General features: G+C 47.2%; 1 protein-coding gene across 1 annotated transcript in view; it reads left to right on the top strand.

The window, feature by feature from the left end:
• The window catches only part of LOC115092773 (disintegrin and metalloproteinase domain-containing protein 9-like), an 868,617-nt gene that overhangs the window by 93,892 nt on the left and 757,598 nt on the right, over positions 1–17,127 (top strand). The window contains exon 3 of the mRNA XM_029604075.1: positions 14,630–14,719. Coding sequence (XP_029459935.1) covers positions 14,630–14,719 — 90 coding nt within the window. The remainder of the gene's footprint in view (positions 1–14,629; positions 14,720–17,127) is intronic.

Raw genomic sequence — 17,127 nt, forward strand, 5'->3', positions numbered from 1 at the left:
AAACTGTGAAGGACTTCAAAGGGGCGTGGGATAAACACTGTGGATCCATCAAGTCTAGTGGGCATAAATAGAGAGGAGGCAGCAAACACTGCACGGAGTGGCAGGAGCCACTGAGGCATTCACGGAGCGGGATGCCAGTGGCCAGTAGTTGGTGTTCCACCTTCAGGCAGCAAAACACTGCACGGAGCGGCAGTAGCCACTGAGGCATTCACGGAGCGGGATGCCAGTGGCCAGTAGTTGGTGTTCCACTTTCATGCAACAAAACACTGCACGGAGCGGCAGTAGCCACAGAGGCATTCACAGAGCGGGATGCCAGTGGCCAGTGGTTGGGGTTCCACCTTCACGGAGCGGAAGGATGGAGGGCTGCCATCTCAAAAAAATAAAAAAACAAACAAACAAGCAAACAAAACAGGGGTGGGTAAGGGGCAGGGGTGTGGCCTGCTGGTTGCGGCAGTTGCTACCCCTGATTGAGCTGGATGTTCACTAGGATGGCGCTGCTCTCTGCATTGGTGGAGGGGTGGAAGGGAATTGGGGCCGGAGGGTGCTGGAAGCCAATAGAGACGGGTGGGAGGGAGAAAAAAGGGGGGGGGGGGGGGAAATGGATAAACTGCGTAGCTTGCTGGGCAGACTGGATGGGCCGTTGGTCTTCTTCTGCCGTCACTTCTATGTTTCTATATGTTTCTATGTAAGTAATAGCTGACGAATCTTCAGTAAAATCAGTTAGTCCTGTCTTAGACTCCAGAAATGTGCAGCAGGGGAGAGATGACAGTGATAACAAGGAGGAGGAAGAGCAGTCAGTACAGGCACAGAGGGTGACTGATGCCCCCTCTGGCATTGCTTCTCAGGGTGCACCCACTAACTCAACTCCAGTGCCAGCATCCACTCCCAAGGTGTTAGAGAGGGGAGGATCACGAAAGACATCTCCGATCTGGAAACACTTTAAAGTGACGGAAGACCCGCGTTATTCTCGGTGTAATTACTGTGCCAGGGATATTAGCAGAGGCAAGCAAATGGGACATTTATCTAACTTTGGCGTGAACCACCATATGAAGAGGCAACACCCAACAAGATTACTGCCATCTGGGGATTGTGGCAGTTCCAGTCGGGGGACCCCTTCCAACCAGTGTGCAGTGATAGGAAAGCAGCACAGTCAGTCCATGCCCTCATCCCCTTCTAGCAGTCAGGCGGCAGGCCAGCAACCCCCTGACATGTGGCAGAAGCGACAATCCACCATGGAGGAAATGGGGTGGAGTGCGGTAGGAAGCAGGCAGCCTCAAAAGTTGTAACCAGAACCATTGGGGAAATGATTGCCCTTGATGACCAGCCCTTGCAGCTAGTGCAGAATGTGGGTTTCAAGTGTTTTTTGAAGGTCGTACTTCCAAATTACAAAATCCCGTGCAGAACCACATTTAGTAGAAAAGTCATCCCCAGCCTATACAAGCAGTGTTGCAGTCGCATGCAAGCACTGCTAGCTAAGGCAGACGGAAGAGTGCATTTCACCTGCGATATCTAGACTGCCATGAATGCTGCACACTCTTACCTCTCTCTGACAGCACACTGGTGGGACATGGCTGAGGCAGGGGCAGCCAGCAGCTCTATTACTGAAGAAGTATCAGGGTGGAGGTGGGCTTTACTGCACACCCACCTGACGGACCAGGCCCATACCACAGCCAATATTTTAGCATGCATCAGATAGATGCTGGAGGGCTGGCAACCACACCAGCGAGACAGGAAAATGCAGGCAGGGTACTTTGTCACAGACAATGGTGCAAACATGGTTAAGGCAATAACCGATGGGCGCTTTAAGAACATCCGATGTTTTGCACACACTCTGCACCTGGTAGTGAAGTCAGCTCTGGGCTTGGTGTCCAATGATAAAGAGAATGAATACCTGCATAGGTTAATACAGAAGTGCAGGAACATAGCAGCACACTTCCACAGAAGTGTCAAGGTGGGGCAGGTTCGCCCACAAAAGCAGACTGATTTGGATATGCCTCACAAGCGGCTCATTCAAGACATTGCCACCCGGTGGAATTCCACCTTTATGATGCTGGAGAGGTTACTGGAGATGCAGACACCCCTTCATGAACTTTCTGGTACAATGGACATAGGTGTGCAGAATCCCCTAGGGCATTATAATTGGTTAGTCATGAGTCAGCTGGTAAAAATCCTGCAGCCCTTCAAGGATGTCACGGAGGAGCTGAGTTCCAGAAGTGCCACCTTGGCTGACATCATCCCTATGGTTAATTTCCTGGATGATCATTTGGAGGCCTTTAAACAGGAAGAGGGAATGACTGCTGAGGTGCTGCAGTGTCTGGACGTTTTGCAGCAGCAGGTTTAAGACAGATTAAGGCTTTTAACAGATGACCACACATAGATGCTCGCCTCTGTCTGTGATCCCCGTGTGAAAGGTAAACTCGCCCTACAGTCCAATTGTCTGTCATTTGTGAAGGAGCTGCTGTTAGCAAAGGTCTGTGAACAGGAGCGCCATAGGCGGAGACAGATTAGGCTTGAAGCAGAGGTGGAAACAGCAGGCACATCAGAGAGTTGTGCTGCTAGCCCAAGCAGGAGCAGCACTGTGTCAGCGACAGATAGTACCTCCTCCTCCACATCAGAACGCCCAATGATGTTGCCCATAAAGATTCATCAGTTGTGCAACGGGCAAGAGAGAAAATAGCTGGGTTGAGGGACTCTGAGCCCGCCCAAGCACAGGAGACAGCAGCACAGCTGTCAGTGACACGGTACATCTCAGAGCCGATAGAGAAAATGCAGACAGATCCACTGGCATATTGGGCACACAAGTCCACTGTCTGGCCACACCTAGCCAAAGTGGCTCAGCGATATCTGCCATGTCCACCAACCAGTGTGCCCAGTGAACGTGTTGTTTCAATGACAGGGGATATCATGAGCCCTCACCGCTCAAGGCTGGCACCAGAGTTGATGGAAATGCTAGTTTTTTGAAAGTAAACCTGCCTTTGCTTGGGTTTCCAAATTTTCCCTGTGAATGGCAAGATGAATAAAAGCAATTCAAAGCCTTGCAGCAGCTTCAATTGCCTCCTATGCTCCAGATAATATAAGCACTGCAGCACATGTACCTGACATGAAACGCTGTGCCTGACCGTCAACTGTCCAGGCCTTGTGTTCCCAGAAGAGTTTGTCCTCGACTGCTTTGCCTGTCAGTCCGGGCCTTGTATTCCTACAAGTGTTTGACTTCGATTGCTGTGCCTGTCCATCCAGGCCTTGTGTCCCTAGGTGGGATTGACCTCTGTCCTCGACTGCTTTGCCTGTCAGTCCGGGCCTTGTGTTCCTACAAGTGTTTGACTTCGATTGCTGTGCCTGCTCATCCAGGCCTTGTATCCCTAAGTGGGATTGACCTCTGTCCTCGACTGCTTTGCCTGTCAGTACGTGCCTTGTGTTCCTTCAAATGTTTGACCTCCATTGCTGTGCCTTTTCATCCAGGCCTTGTGTCCCTAGGTGGGATTGACCTCTGTCCTCGACTGCTTTGCCTGTCAGTCCGGGCCTTGTGTTCCTTCAAGTGTTTGACCTCGATTACTGTGCCTGTTCATCCAGGCCTTGTGTTCCTTCAAGTGTTTGACCTCCATTGCTGTGCCTGTTCATCCAGGCCTTATGTCCTTACCAGGGCTCGACCTCTAACGCTGTGCCTGTCTGTCCAGCTTGGAGCTAGGATATAGTTTTCATGACCTTCATAATACGGGCCATTTTCCCAAGCTGTTTCTTTGTTGCTACATTAATGTTTCTAGTGCTATAGAAAACTGGTGGTAGTTGTACTCTAGTTCATCGTCTGTGTTCCCATTGTTTACAGAGGCACTGTACGGTACAAAGTCAACATAGGTTGATATTGCAGATTTGGACTTGAGTAGCAGTATTCTTATTTCTGAGAGCTCTTCAAGTTCCTTTGTCATCAGCTGAAGTGCGTAAGTACAGTCGGTATTCACTAGACGCCAACGGTATACACTAGACGCCAATTGAAACACCCCACTCTAGGGGTGAACCCGTTCTAGGGAGTCCTTTCCTGCACAAAGGAAAGGGAACTGTCTCCTGGGCCAGCCTGTCTTTCCCCTATCAAAACCACAGGACCAGACTACCTCCACTCTGCCAGCCTGTCTTGCCCCTATCAGCTTTCTGCCACTCTGCTTTGCTGCCATACACCAGATGACTCACTTACAGGTCGATACAGTAAAGTGTGCTCCGTCGGAGCGCACTGTCAGCCTGCTCTGGACACGTGTTTTCCCTTACCCCTTATTCAGTAAGGGGAGGAAAACACGCGGCCCACCCGCGGCACCTAATAGCGCCCTCAACATGCAAATGCATGTTGATGGCCCTATTAGGTATGCGCGCGGGATCCAGTAAGTAAAATGTGCAGCCAAGCCGCACATTTTACTCTAAGAAATTAGCGCCGACCTTTGGGTCGGCGCTAATTTCTTCCGGCACCAGTAAAGTGCACAGAAAAGCAGTAAAAACTGCTTTTCTGTGCACCCTCCGACTTAATATCATAGCGATATTAAGTCGGAGGTCCCCAAAAGTAAAAAAAAGTAAAAAAAAAAATAAATAAATTTGAATTCGGCCCGCGGCTGTCGGGCCGAAAACCGACGCTCAATTTTGCCGGCATCCGGTTTCTGAGCCCGTGGCTGTCAGCGGGCTCGAGAACCAACGCCGGCAAAATTGAGCGTCGGCTGTCAAACCCACTGACAGCCGCCGCTCCAGGCCAAAAGGAGGCGCTAGGGACGCGCTAGTGTCCCTAGCGCCTCCTTTCCCTCGTTTGCACCGCGTCGCCTAATTTGCATGCTGGAGCATACTGGATACCTCGCACCGGCGAAGGGCCGGTGCGTGCGCCGGGAGAGCGGGCGTTCGTCCGCTCTCCGGCGGTTTTACAGTATCGGGCTGTTAACTAGAGATGTGCTTCGTTTTTTTCTACCGGGTCGTTTTTCGGTTCGAGTACTTCGTGGTACATTTCGGGTTTTCTCGTTTCGTTTTCCCGAAAAACGAAACGAGGAAACCCGAAAACGGGGCCGAAAAACGAATCAGTAATCGAAGCTAAAAAAAACCCACCCCAAGCACTTAAAAACGTTTTAAAGCATACATATACAACCCCCCCCCCCCCATCCCGATCCCTCCCCAAGACTTACGAAGATCCCTGGTGGTCCAGCGGGGTCCCGGCTTCTATTTGCCCTCCGTGCCCTCCGTGCCAGTGCAAGCCGCGCGCCTCCGAATAGCCCGAACTACCATGTCACAGGGGCTTTCGGCGCTATTGGCCAGCCCCTGTCACATGGCCATCGGCGCCATCTTGTGCTCCTATCATGTGACAGGAGCTGACCAATGGCGCCGAAAGCCTCTGTGACATAGTATGGGCAAAGGCTATCGGCGCCATTTTGGTTACTGGCAGCCGAAAACGAAATCGCTCCCGGACCCCTGCTGGACCCCCAGGGATTATTGGCAAGCCTTGGGGGGGTCAGGAGCCCCCTCCTGACCCCCCCAAGGCTTGCCAATAATCCCTGGGGATCCAGCAGGGGTCCGGGAGTGATTTCGTTTTCGGCTGCCAGTAACCAAAATGGCGCCGATAGCCTTTGCCCATACTATGTCACAGAGGCTTTCGGCGCCATTGGTCAGCTCCTGTCACATGATAGGAGCACAAGATGGCGCCGATGGCCATGTGACAGGGGCTGGCCAATAGCGCCGAAAGCCCCTGTGACATGGTAGTTCGGGCTATTCACTATTCAGCACCATTTTGAGGCGCGCGGCTTGCACTGGCATGGAGGGCACGGAGGGAAAATGGAGGCCGGGACCCCGCTGGACCACCAGGGATCTTCGTAAGTGTTAGGGAGGGATAGGGATCGGGATCGGGATCGGGATCGGGGGGGGGGTATTAGCTAATTTAAATGTTTGGGGTGGTTTGGGGTTGTTTTTTTTATTTAAAAAAAAAAATTTGTGCCCCTCTCCCCAGGCAAACCCGAAAACCGAATTTTCCCCGAAAGTCGGGGAAAATTCATTTCGGGTTTCGGGGACAACGAAATGCCAACGAAGTAGGAAATTTCGTTGAATTTCCTACTTCGGGCGAAAAACGATACACATCTCTACTGTTAACTCCTTGTGGTGTTCTTGCCACTCTCATGGTTCCTCAGTGTGTTGGTGCTAGTCTATCTGCTTGCTATGTTCCCCCTTCATTGTGCTGTTGGATGTCAATGCCACTTGTCTTGCCGCTTTGCCTGTCGTGCTGCCTTTGATGGTTCATGCATCTGCTATCGGTGCTCTCTTTTGAAGCTGTGGTGTGTTTTTGACATTCTCACTGCTGCTTTGTGCCTCTGTTAAAGCACTCTTGCCACTTCTGGTACCCCTTTGCATCTTTCCAGTGCCTTAGGCTATTCATGCCACTTTGGTGCCACTTTGCCACAGTCTAAGTACCTTGGAGCTCTTTTGTTGTTGTGATGATTGCTCCCCAGAAGTTTCATGAAAATTGATAATAAAACCCCAATTCTGCAGCCAAAAATAGGCTGGAAATCCTTCCCCCATTGACTTTAATGGGAACCGAAAACGTATTGACATATCGGCGTATCGGATTCTCCATACGTCCAAATGCAACGGAAATGACCCCCGATGAATACGTATCACGAATGCAACGGAATTTTTTTGGCTGCACATCCCTACTGCCCCTGGGGCCTTCTCCAGCCATTGCCTATTCCTGACGAGCCATGGACACACATTGTGACTGACTTCATCATCGATTTGCCACCATTTAATAGGAATAATACCATCTGGATCACGGTAGACCGTTTTTAAAAAATGGCACACTTCATGGCCCTGCCTGGTCTGCCATCTACCCCAGAACTTACTAAACTATTTGTGCGATACATTTTCCACCTATATGGCATGCCTAAACATATCGTGTCAGACAGAGATGTTTAGTTCACCGTCAAGTTCTGGAGGGTGCTATGTCGCAAATTCAGCATCTCATTAGATTTGACATCTGCATATCACCCCCAATCTAATGGACAAAATGAGAGAATGAATAGAACCCTTAAACAGCTCATCCGGGCCTATGTCAACTCTAGACAGAATGATTGGGTGGAATTACTACCCTGGGCTGAGTTTGACTTGAACTTACATCCAGCGTCTGCTACTGGATCTACTCCATTCCAGATCATTTATGGCCGTCAGCCACTTCCACCACTTCCCATACCATTGTTGGGTACATCACCCATTGCTCAAGCTACAGCTGATAAAATCCACCAACTTTGAACTCAAACCAAGGAGCTTTTACGTAAAGCTGAACAACGGGCCAAAAGATATTATGAAGCTCATCATCAAGCAGCTCCCCAGTTTAAACCCGGAGATAAGGTATGGCTCAGTACCAAATACATTCGGCTCAAGCTGGCTTCGATTTGATTTGCTCCATTATACATTGGACCCTTCACCATTCTTCACCTCCTGGGATCCTTAACTTACAGCTTGAAGCTTCCACCCTCGATGAAAATACATAATGCTTTCCATGTTTCTCTCCTGAAATTGCTCATCCTCTTAGAGTTCTCTTGCAAAACTCCTGACCCACAACTTTTTGATGCTAAAGAGGACATCGCATACAAAGTGAATGACATCCTGGATGTACGTAAAAGAGGAAAGCATTGGGAATATATCATTTCCTGGGAGGGATACAGACCAGAGGAGAACAGCTGGGAATATGCTGTTAACATATTGGACAAAGATATGCTCATCGGTTCCACCTCACTCATCCTAGGAAGCCGAAATCCCCTGGGAGGGGCCCTAAGAAGGGGGTACTGTTGCACCCGTTGGTCGCAGATGGCTGCGACCTTTGTTGCTTATCTCCTTTTCTCCTACAGCACCGAGTTTAGGGAGGATGGCCGCCTCTGCTTCCGCTCACTGACCTCCATGGCGTGCCCGGAACAGTGTGGGTGCTCCCGGCAGCCATCTTGCATCCAGGGTAACGCCTGCCCCGCACTTGCCCCCTTCTTGTACACGTCATGGCAGGAACCTCAGGGGCGTCCCCACCACATGACGTCATCCGCTTACAGTACTTAAGCTCAGCTGACCATCCAAGCTACAAGTTAGCAAGGATTCCTGTCCTGCTTAATTCTGTGCATGTTATAAAATTGCTCGTCCATGTGTGCGCGCTGAATAGCGCGCACACATAGACTCACGCACATATTTTTTAAAAATCTACCCCTTAGTGCATTTGGATTTTCAGAAGGCATTTGACAAAGTCCTCCATGAGAGGCTTTTAAGAAAACTAAAATGCCAAGAGATAGGAGGCAATGTCCTTTTGTGGATTACAAACTGGTTAAAAGACAGAAAACAGAGAATAGGCTTAAATGGACAGTTTTCTCAGTGGAAAAATGTAAATGATGGAGTGCCTTAGGAATCTCTATTTGGATCGGTGCTTTTTTATATATTTATATTGAATGGAGTATGATGATTGAGGTGAACAAATTTGCAGATGACACAAAATTATTCATAATAGTTAAATCACAAGCAGATTGTAATACATTGCAGAAAGACTTTATGAGACTGAAAGATTGGGTGATAAATATGTGGACAAAGGTGAATCAGTAGATATGGTGTATTTGGAGTATAACGATTGAGGTGATCAAATTTGGGGATGACACAAAATTATGCAGAGTAGTTAAATCTCAAGTGGATTGTGATGAATTGCAGGAGGATCTTGCGAGACTGGAAGATTGGGCTTCCAAATGGCAGATGAAATTTAACGTGGACAACTGCAAAGTGATGCATATAGGGGGAAAATAACCCTTGCTGTAGTTCTCTTAGGAGTTATCACCCAGGAAAGAGATTTAAGCATCATAGTGGATAATACATTGAAATTGTCAACCCAGTGTGCTGTGGCGATCAAAAAAGCAAACAGAATGTTAGGAATTATTAAGAAGGGAATGGAAAATAAAACAGAGATTGTCATAATGCCTCTGTATCACTCCATGGTGAGACCGCACCTTGAATACTGTGTGCAGTTCTGGTCACTGCATCTCAAAAAGGATAGAGCTACTCTGGTGAAAGTGCAGAGAAGGGTGACCAAAATGATAAGGGGCATGGAATGGCTGCCCTATGAGGAAAGGCTAAAGAAGTTAGGGCTGTTCAGTTTGGAGAAGAGATGACTGAGAAGGGATATGATAGAAGTCTACAAAATCATGAAAGGACTTGAACAAATTAATGTAAATTGGTTATTTACTCTCTTGGATAATAGAAGGACCAGGGCGCACTCCATGAAGTAAGCAAGTATTTTTTTATTTATAACTTTTTATATATCGTCATTTGGAACATGCCATCACAATGGTTTACAATGATACAATAAACACAAGAAAATATGAACTGTAAAACAATAAAACTCACTAAGAAAGAAATTAATTAAACAGCAAGCTATAAAATAAATGTTACAATTCAGCCTGAAGCAGGAGCCACAGGTTGCCTCTCCATTCCCTTCCCCCACAGCTGGAGCCGTGCTGATGTATCCTGCAGCAGCAGGAGCTTGTCTTCATGCCGGTGCTGAGGTAGATGCGCCAGGGATCTCCCTCGCGGCATGGTGCCGCGCTACTGCTCCTCAAGCAGTCCGGTGACTGCCAACGCCATTCCCGCATGGCAGGAGCTGCGCCTCCACCTCCCTTGCAGCCTGGAGGCCGCCCTTATGTTTATCTTGTGGCATGGAGCCGCCTACATCATTCCCATGTGGCCCGGAGGCCACCAACCTACCTTGGGCCCTCCGTGGGGAGAAGGCCTGCATCCTCGGACTCGCCTGGCAGCTGGAGCTGTTCCTGCTCCACCTTCTGCGGCAGGAAGCTGCCTCCAATGTCGGGACCTGTACTGAGGCCTGGTTCCTCTTCTGCAGCCTTCAGTGTCATAGCACGGCTGCTGTCCAGGGTCCTGTTGCTACTCCTATGTCCTTCTAAGGGGTGAAGTCGTGCCTCCGGGAGCGACCTCCTGCACGCCGGCCGTCCGATGCCAATACTCAAAATGGCGCCGATCACCTTTGCCCTGAGACTCAAAATGGCGCCGATCACCTTTGCCCTCACTATTGCCTTTGTGTCTCAAAATGGCGCTGATCACCTTTGCCCTCACTATGTGTGACATAGTGAGGGCAAAGGCGATCAGCGCCATTTTGAGACACAAAATGGCGCCGATAGCCTTTGCCCATACTATGTCACAGGGGCTACCGGTGGCATTGGTCAGCCCCTGTCACATGGTAGGAACACAAGATGGTGCCGGTGACCATGTGACAGGGGCTGACCAATGGCACCGGTAGCCCCTGTGACACAGGCTATTGGCGTCATGATGAAACCGGCAAACGAGGGTGTGAGAATGCAGGGATGGCTTCTGGACTCCCCGCTGGACCACCAGGGAGTTTTGGTAAGTCTTGGGGGGGGGGGTCAGGAGGGTGGGGGGGTTTAAATTTATATTTAGGAGGCCGAATAAAACAGAAATCTGTTAAATACGTGGGGAGTCGCGATGCGTTTCGCCTCCCCACGTATTTAACAGATAGGACAAAATAAGTTGCGGATTACAAATATGTGGAAAACGAATGCACACCCCTAGTGTTTAGGGAGCGTGTGTTGCAGCTGTACTTTCAAGTTTACCTCAATGCCTGAAACCTCGTCTACTCCAGAGTCTGAGTCTTCACCTGCCTTGAGTCTTTGTCTGAATCCTTGTCCTGTGTCTTGTTCTCATCTGCCTTGTCCTCTGTCCGACCTGCTGCTTCCCGCCGCTCCCTAGCGGCAGTCTGAAAGGGCTTGGAACGGTCAGAGGACCATTCAGAGACCACCATTGTTTTGGTGGTCTCAAGGAAGCTTGCAGGTTCGGTCGAGGCTCAGGGTAAGGACGTTTCACCGCAAGGACACACATTTCATCTCGCACTGGAGAGCGCCCCCTGGTGGTCTCGTCCATCACAGCGTCCATCACAGCAATGATAAAAATGATTGAGAATTAAATAAATACATAAAAAGATAAAATTACAGATACTAAATAGTAAACAAGTAGCTTGTTTAAAACACATTGAAGAAAATTCTATTTCACTCAGCACATAGTTAAGTTCTGGACTTCTTTGCCAGAGTATGTGGTTACAGCAGTTAGTGTAACTGAGTTTAAAATAGGTTTGGATAAGTTCCTAGAGGATAAATCCATAAACTGCTATGACAGTAATTAATAAGCAAAAGTTGCTTGTGATCTATCTTATGTTTGAGTACTTGTCAGGTACTTGTGACTTGGATTGGCCACTGTTGGAAACAGGATACTGGGCTTGATGGACCCTTGGTATGACCCAGTATGCCATATCTTATGTTCTTATGAAATTTCAGGGTATATTTTAAAAGAAGCACATGTGCATAGATGCGGGCGCTATTCCCGGTGTGTGCATGTGGAAGGCGAGCATGTTATATAATCTGTTGGCCACACACACACATGCATTGGATTTTAAAATCCATGCGCACATGTGCGAGTAGAGTATGCAGGGGAGGTGAATTTTCAAATATGCATGGCGATGCAATCGGGCCTCCCCCAGTTCCCTACTCTCCCTGCCTAACCTTCCTTCCTTTTCCCCTCTCCGCCCTGAGCCCTAAACCCTAACTAGCTACCTGAAATTTTTTATCTCACCACTAACTGCTCCTCCGGAGCAGAAGCAATTTCTGCATGCTGGCCGGCTGCCAGTGCATGCTTCCCCAGGATAGCGACTAATGGCCACTGTCCCAGCCGGCCTCCATCCCGCCCCACCCCTCCCCACCCAGACCATGCCCCTAGCCCACCCTTTTTTCAGGGCCGGCACTGGTGCACATATCGGAACTTATGCGTGTGGCCAGACCCTTTCGAAAATGCGTGCGACGCACACAGGGCCCAGCCATGTGATTAAGTGCCGATTTTTACATGCACAGCTGTTTTAAAATGTGGCCTTTAATGTGGACAACTGTTAGGTGATGCATATAGGGAACAATAACCCATGCAATAGATACCCAATGTTAGGTTCTAATTTAGGAATTATCAGCCATGAAGAAGATCTAGGCTTTATACTGGAAAATATATTAAAATTTTCAGTTCAGTGTGCTACCACAGTCAAAAAAACAACAGAATGTATGGAATTATTATGAATGGAATAGTGAATAAAATACAGAATGTCTAAATATCTCTGTATCACTCCATGGTAATACTGCTCATTGAGTAGGGATGTGCAGAAGGAAAAAAATTGTTTCATTTCATTTTTTGTTTTGCTGGGACCCAAATTCATTTCATTAGTTTCATAGGAGGAAAAACCAATCCGTTTATTAGTTTCATTCATTTTTTGTTTCCTATTAAAGTCAATGGGGGAAGTATTTGCAGCCTATTTTTGGCAGCAGAATTGGGGTTTTCTTATCAATTCTGATGAAACTTCTGGAAAACAATCATCAAAATGAGAAAAGAGCTCCAAGGATCTTAGACTGTGGCAAAGTGGCACCAAAGTGGCATGAATAGCTTAAGACACTGTAAAGGGGCAAAGAGGTACCAGGGGTGGCAAGAGTGCTTTAACAGAGGTACAAATCAGCGAGAGTATAAAAAACACACCACAGCTTCAAAAGAGAGCACCGATAACAGTTGCATGAACCCTCGAAGGCAGCACGACAGGCAAAGTGGCAAGACAAGTGGTATCAATATCCTACAGCACAATGAAGGGGGAACAAACCAAGCAGAAAGAGTGTCAGAAAAAAACACAAGGCGCCGATAAAGGGACAAAGCAGCAGAAGGACTAGCACCAACACACTGAGGAAACATGATAGTGGCAAGAGCACCACAAGGAGTAGAGTGGTATATGGTAGCAAGGCAGAGTGGCAGAAAGTTGATAGGGTCAAGACAGTGAGGTGAACAGTGGTTCAACATGGGTCAGTGGGTGTTAAGAGATAGGCTACACTCAGGGAGAGTTCCCTTTCCTTTGCGCAGGAAATGGCTCCCTGAAATGGGTTGGCCCCTATAGTGGAGCCTGAGCCTTCAAAGTGTGGCAACGTGGAGGAGGTTTCCATGTCAACTGTGTTTCTGGTTCAACATGGGTCGGCGGGTACTAAGAGATAGGCTGGCTACACCCGGGGAGAGTTCCCTTTCCTTTGCGCGGGAAAGGGCTCCCTGAAATGGGTTGGCCCCGAAAGTGTGGTGGTTCTGTTGGCGTCTAGTGAATACCCAGAAGCTATTAACTGCTTATTAGAGACAGTGGACAGACAGGCACAGCATTTGAGGTCAGGCCCTTGTGACATAATGGCTGGACAGTGGACAGGCAGGCAAAGCATTTGAGGTCAGGCCCTTGTAGTGACGTAAGGGCTGGACAGACAGGCACAGCGTTTGAGGTCAGGCCCTTGTAGTGACGTAAGGGCTGGACAGACAGGCACAGCATTTGAGGTCAGGCCCTTGTAGTGACGTAAGGGCTGGACAGACAGGCACAGAGTTTGAGGTCAGGCCCTTGTAGTGACGTAAGGGCTGGACAGACAGGCACATCGTTTGAGGTCAGGCCCTTGTAGTGATGTAAGGGCTGGACAGGCAGGCACAGTGTTTGAGGTCAGGCCCTTGTAGTGACATAAGGGCTGGATGGGCAGGCACAGCATTTGAGGTCAGGCCCTTGTAGTGACGTAAGGGCTGGATAGTGACAGTCACAGCGGCTGAGGTCAGGAACATGTACTGATATTATCTGGAGCATATGAGGCAATTGGAGCTGCTGCAAGGCTTTAAATTGATTTTATTCTTCTTGCCATTCACAGGAAAAATTTGGAAACCAAAGCAAAAGCATATTTATTTTCAAAAACACTAGCATTTCTATCAACTCTGGTGCCAGCCTTGATCGGTGAGGGCTCATGATATTCCCTGTAATTGAAAATACACGTTCACTGGGCACATTGGTTGGTGGACATAAGAACATGCCTGCGCCATCTTGTGCTCCTACCATGTGACAGGGGCCGACCAATGGCACTGGTAGCCCCTGTGACATAGTAAGGGCAAAGGCTATCGGTGCCATTTTGAATACTGGCAGGCAACGGCCCGAGTGCAGGAGATCGCTCCCGGATCCCCGCTGGACCACCAGGGACTTTTGGCAAGTCTTGGGGGGTACTCCTGACCAATGGCACCGGTAGCCCCTGTGACATTGTAAGGGCAAAGGGCCATCGGCACCATTTTGATTCGTAGCAGGACCGACAGCCCGACGGCACAGAGGGAGAGATTGCTTGCAGGACCCCGCTGGACCACCAGGGCTTTTAGTATGTCTTGGGGAGGGATCGGGATAGTGGGGAGGGGGGGGGTTGTAATACAGTAAATGTAAAGGGTTGGGGTGGGGTTTTTTTTTTTTTAAATAAGTGTGCCCCCCCCCCCCCGCACTAACCCAAAAAATGAATTTTCCCTGAACTTCAGGGAAAATCCGTTTTGTGGTTCAGGTCCCCTGAACCACTATGAATTAGGCAATTTCATCGAAATTGCCTAATTCGTGATATATATAAATATATACAAAAAAATATTTAAAAAATATTTTGTGGCACTGTGAACACAAACATATATAGTGGATTATGGTGTGTTTATGTCTTATTGCTTATTTTATATTTATTACCATTACAACAAAATATTAGGATGTTTATTTCAATGCATTGTATATTTGTAGGAATGCCAGAATGATCCATGCTGCGAATTTAACTGTAAGCTTAGGAAAGGTACAGAATGTGTTACTGGAACATGCTGCTATCAATGTAAGGTAAGGTGGAGGTGGGTTTAATTGTTTCACGAAGTTTATTTTTGTGAATTTTTACTTAAATAGTAGAACCTTATTTTATGTTTTTTTGTTGTGAATTTCTTTTGATGAATGCTTATGTACTGTCTTATATTCCTTCTAAGGTGTTTCAAATCAAGTAAATAATGCAGAACAGCATAGATTTTAATAGATGTCTCATTCAATAAAATCCTATCTGTTTCACAGTATAAATATAAATTACACAATTATCTTTATCATATAATTTAGACCTTAGTTTCTTATAGCATGTATTGCTTTATTTATCTCATGTTTCAAGCAAAGAATAATGAGGAAACTGATTTCTCATATTTAGTTATATGACTGCTAAAAAGTTATAGATTTCTGTGGGAATTAGCTCTTGTAATTATGATAAATTCATGATCAGTTAAATTTATAGAGTTATCTAGGGCAGTAGTTCTCAACCTTTACTCTGAAGAGACACACCTGACAGATGTGTGTCATTAGTGTCACTAGACATGAGTGACACAATAATCACATGACCATCACAGGGCTAAATGCAAACATATACTTTGCTTCCATAGGAACTTCTCAATGCCCACCAATGGGTGCAGAGCAGAGCTAGGACAAATCACCATACAACTCAGCAAAAAGGATATTATGATTCTGGTGTCATCTCAGTAACAGCAACAGAAATTCCCTCTACTACCAGGCACATTGTAAAATACAAAACCTCCCCCTCCCCCCAAAAAACAGCACTCAGCAAATGTGTAGCAATCCTACTATACCATAGCAGCACTAACTCCAAGAACTCAAACAACAATAACCCTATCTATGAAAAAGTACTAATGCATATCCTCTGAGAAAACACAACAAATAAGACTGTTACAAATACATATATGCTAATAAAATACCTCACTTTGGAAAAACACACATAACTGACCTTTACCAAATACAGAATAAAAGACCACAAAATTCAAATATGGAGATATAAACTAGATTGGAAACTCCAATAAGCGATTCTGAATGCAATGCAAAACTGGAGAACTACACCAAACAAACACTAAACAAAATACAAAGACAAAAAAAATGTACTTTCCCAAAACTAATGTATTATGGCTCTTGCGCACTGTCATTTCCCTTCCATGCCCCATCCCTCACTTCTTTCAATTACTTCCTTTCAATCATACCTTCACAATCACATGCAATGACAGATTTGGACTTTGCTGCCCCCAGGTACTGTTGGTACTGTCACCCCCTTCTACCTCCTGGACAAGGGTTAATAGAACAGAAGATCTAAAGAACAAAAGAAGTTGCCAATGGTCCATCAAGCCTAACATCTTGTTTCCAACAGTGGCAATTACCCAAACATTAAATAGATCCCTTGCAACTAATGCCAGTAATAAGCAGTGGCTATTCCCTAAGTCAACTTGATTAATGACAGTTTATGGACTTCACCTCCAGGAACTTGTACCAACCTTTTTTAAAACCCAGCTATGCTAACTGCCTTAACCACATCTTCTGGCAATGAATCCCAGAGCTTAATTGTGTGTTGAGTGAAAAACAATTTTCTCCAATTTGTAATAAATGTGCTACTTGCTAACTTCATGGAGTACCCACTAGTCCTTGTATAACTGAAAGAATAACTGATTCATATTTACCCATTCTAGTCCTCTCATAATTTTATAGACCTCTATCTTATCCACCCTCAGTCATCTCTTCTCCAAGCTAAACAACCCTAACCTCTTTAATCTTTCCTCATGTGGGAGTCCTTTATAATTTTGGTCACTCTTCTCTGTACCTTTTCAAGTAAAACTATCTTTTTTGAGATGCAGAGACCAGAATTGCACACAGAACTCAAGGTGCAGTCTCACCATAGTACTCAAGGTACTGTCTCACCATGGAGCGATACTGTTGTGTTTGAGGCATTGTGGACCCTTGGTTGCGCTGGAGATGACCACACCCATGGGGAGGATCCCCGTGGGGAACCAGTGTGATTGGCTGACACAGGCGGCAGAGACAGAATAGTAAAATCTTTATTGTATTGCTGTAATAGATGGTATGCAGGAAGAAAAGGCACTGATCCATGAGGTGCCAATATGCTCAACAGACTCAGAAGTGTAGTCTCACCCGGATGTTCATGATAGGCAGGAGCCTGTAGTGCGGGCAATGCCGTGGCTGGTGGGTGGAGTTGGAGCGCCGGTTCATAGAGGTACTCACGGACTGCAGGCGTCTCCCTGATGATAGATGAGACCGAAGGTCCGTGGTGCAGGATATGAAGGATTAGACCCTCGAGGAGCGAGTACCCAATGGTCCAATATCCTGTAATGAAAGAATAAGAGAAAAGACCCCCGAGGAGCAGTTGTTTAGTTAGTGAGGACCCCGAAAGGATGTTGGAAGCTCTAGACCCCCGA

This window comes from Rhinatrema bivittatum, chromosome 5 (genome assembly GCF_901001135.1).
Source record: "Rhinatrema bivittatum chromosome 5, aRhiBiv1.1, whole genome shotgun sequence".
Taxonomy (NCBI): Eukaryota; Metazoa; Chordata; class Amphibia; order Gymnophiona; family Rhinatrematidae; genus Rhinatrema; species Rhinatrema bivittatum.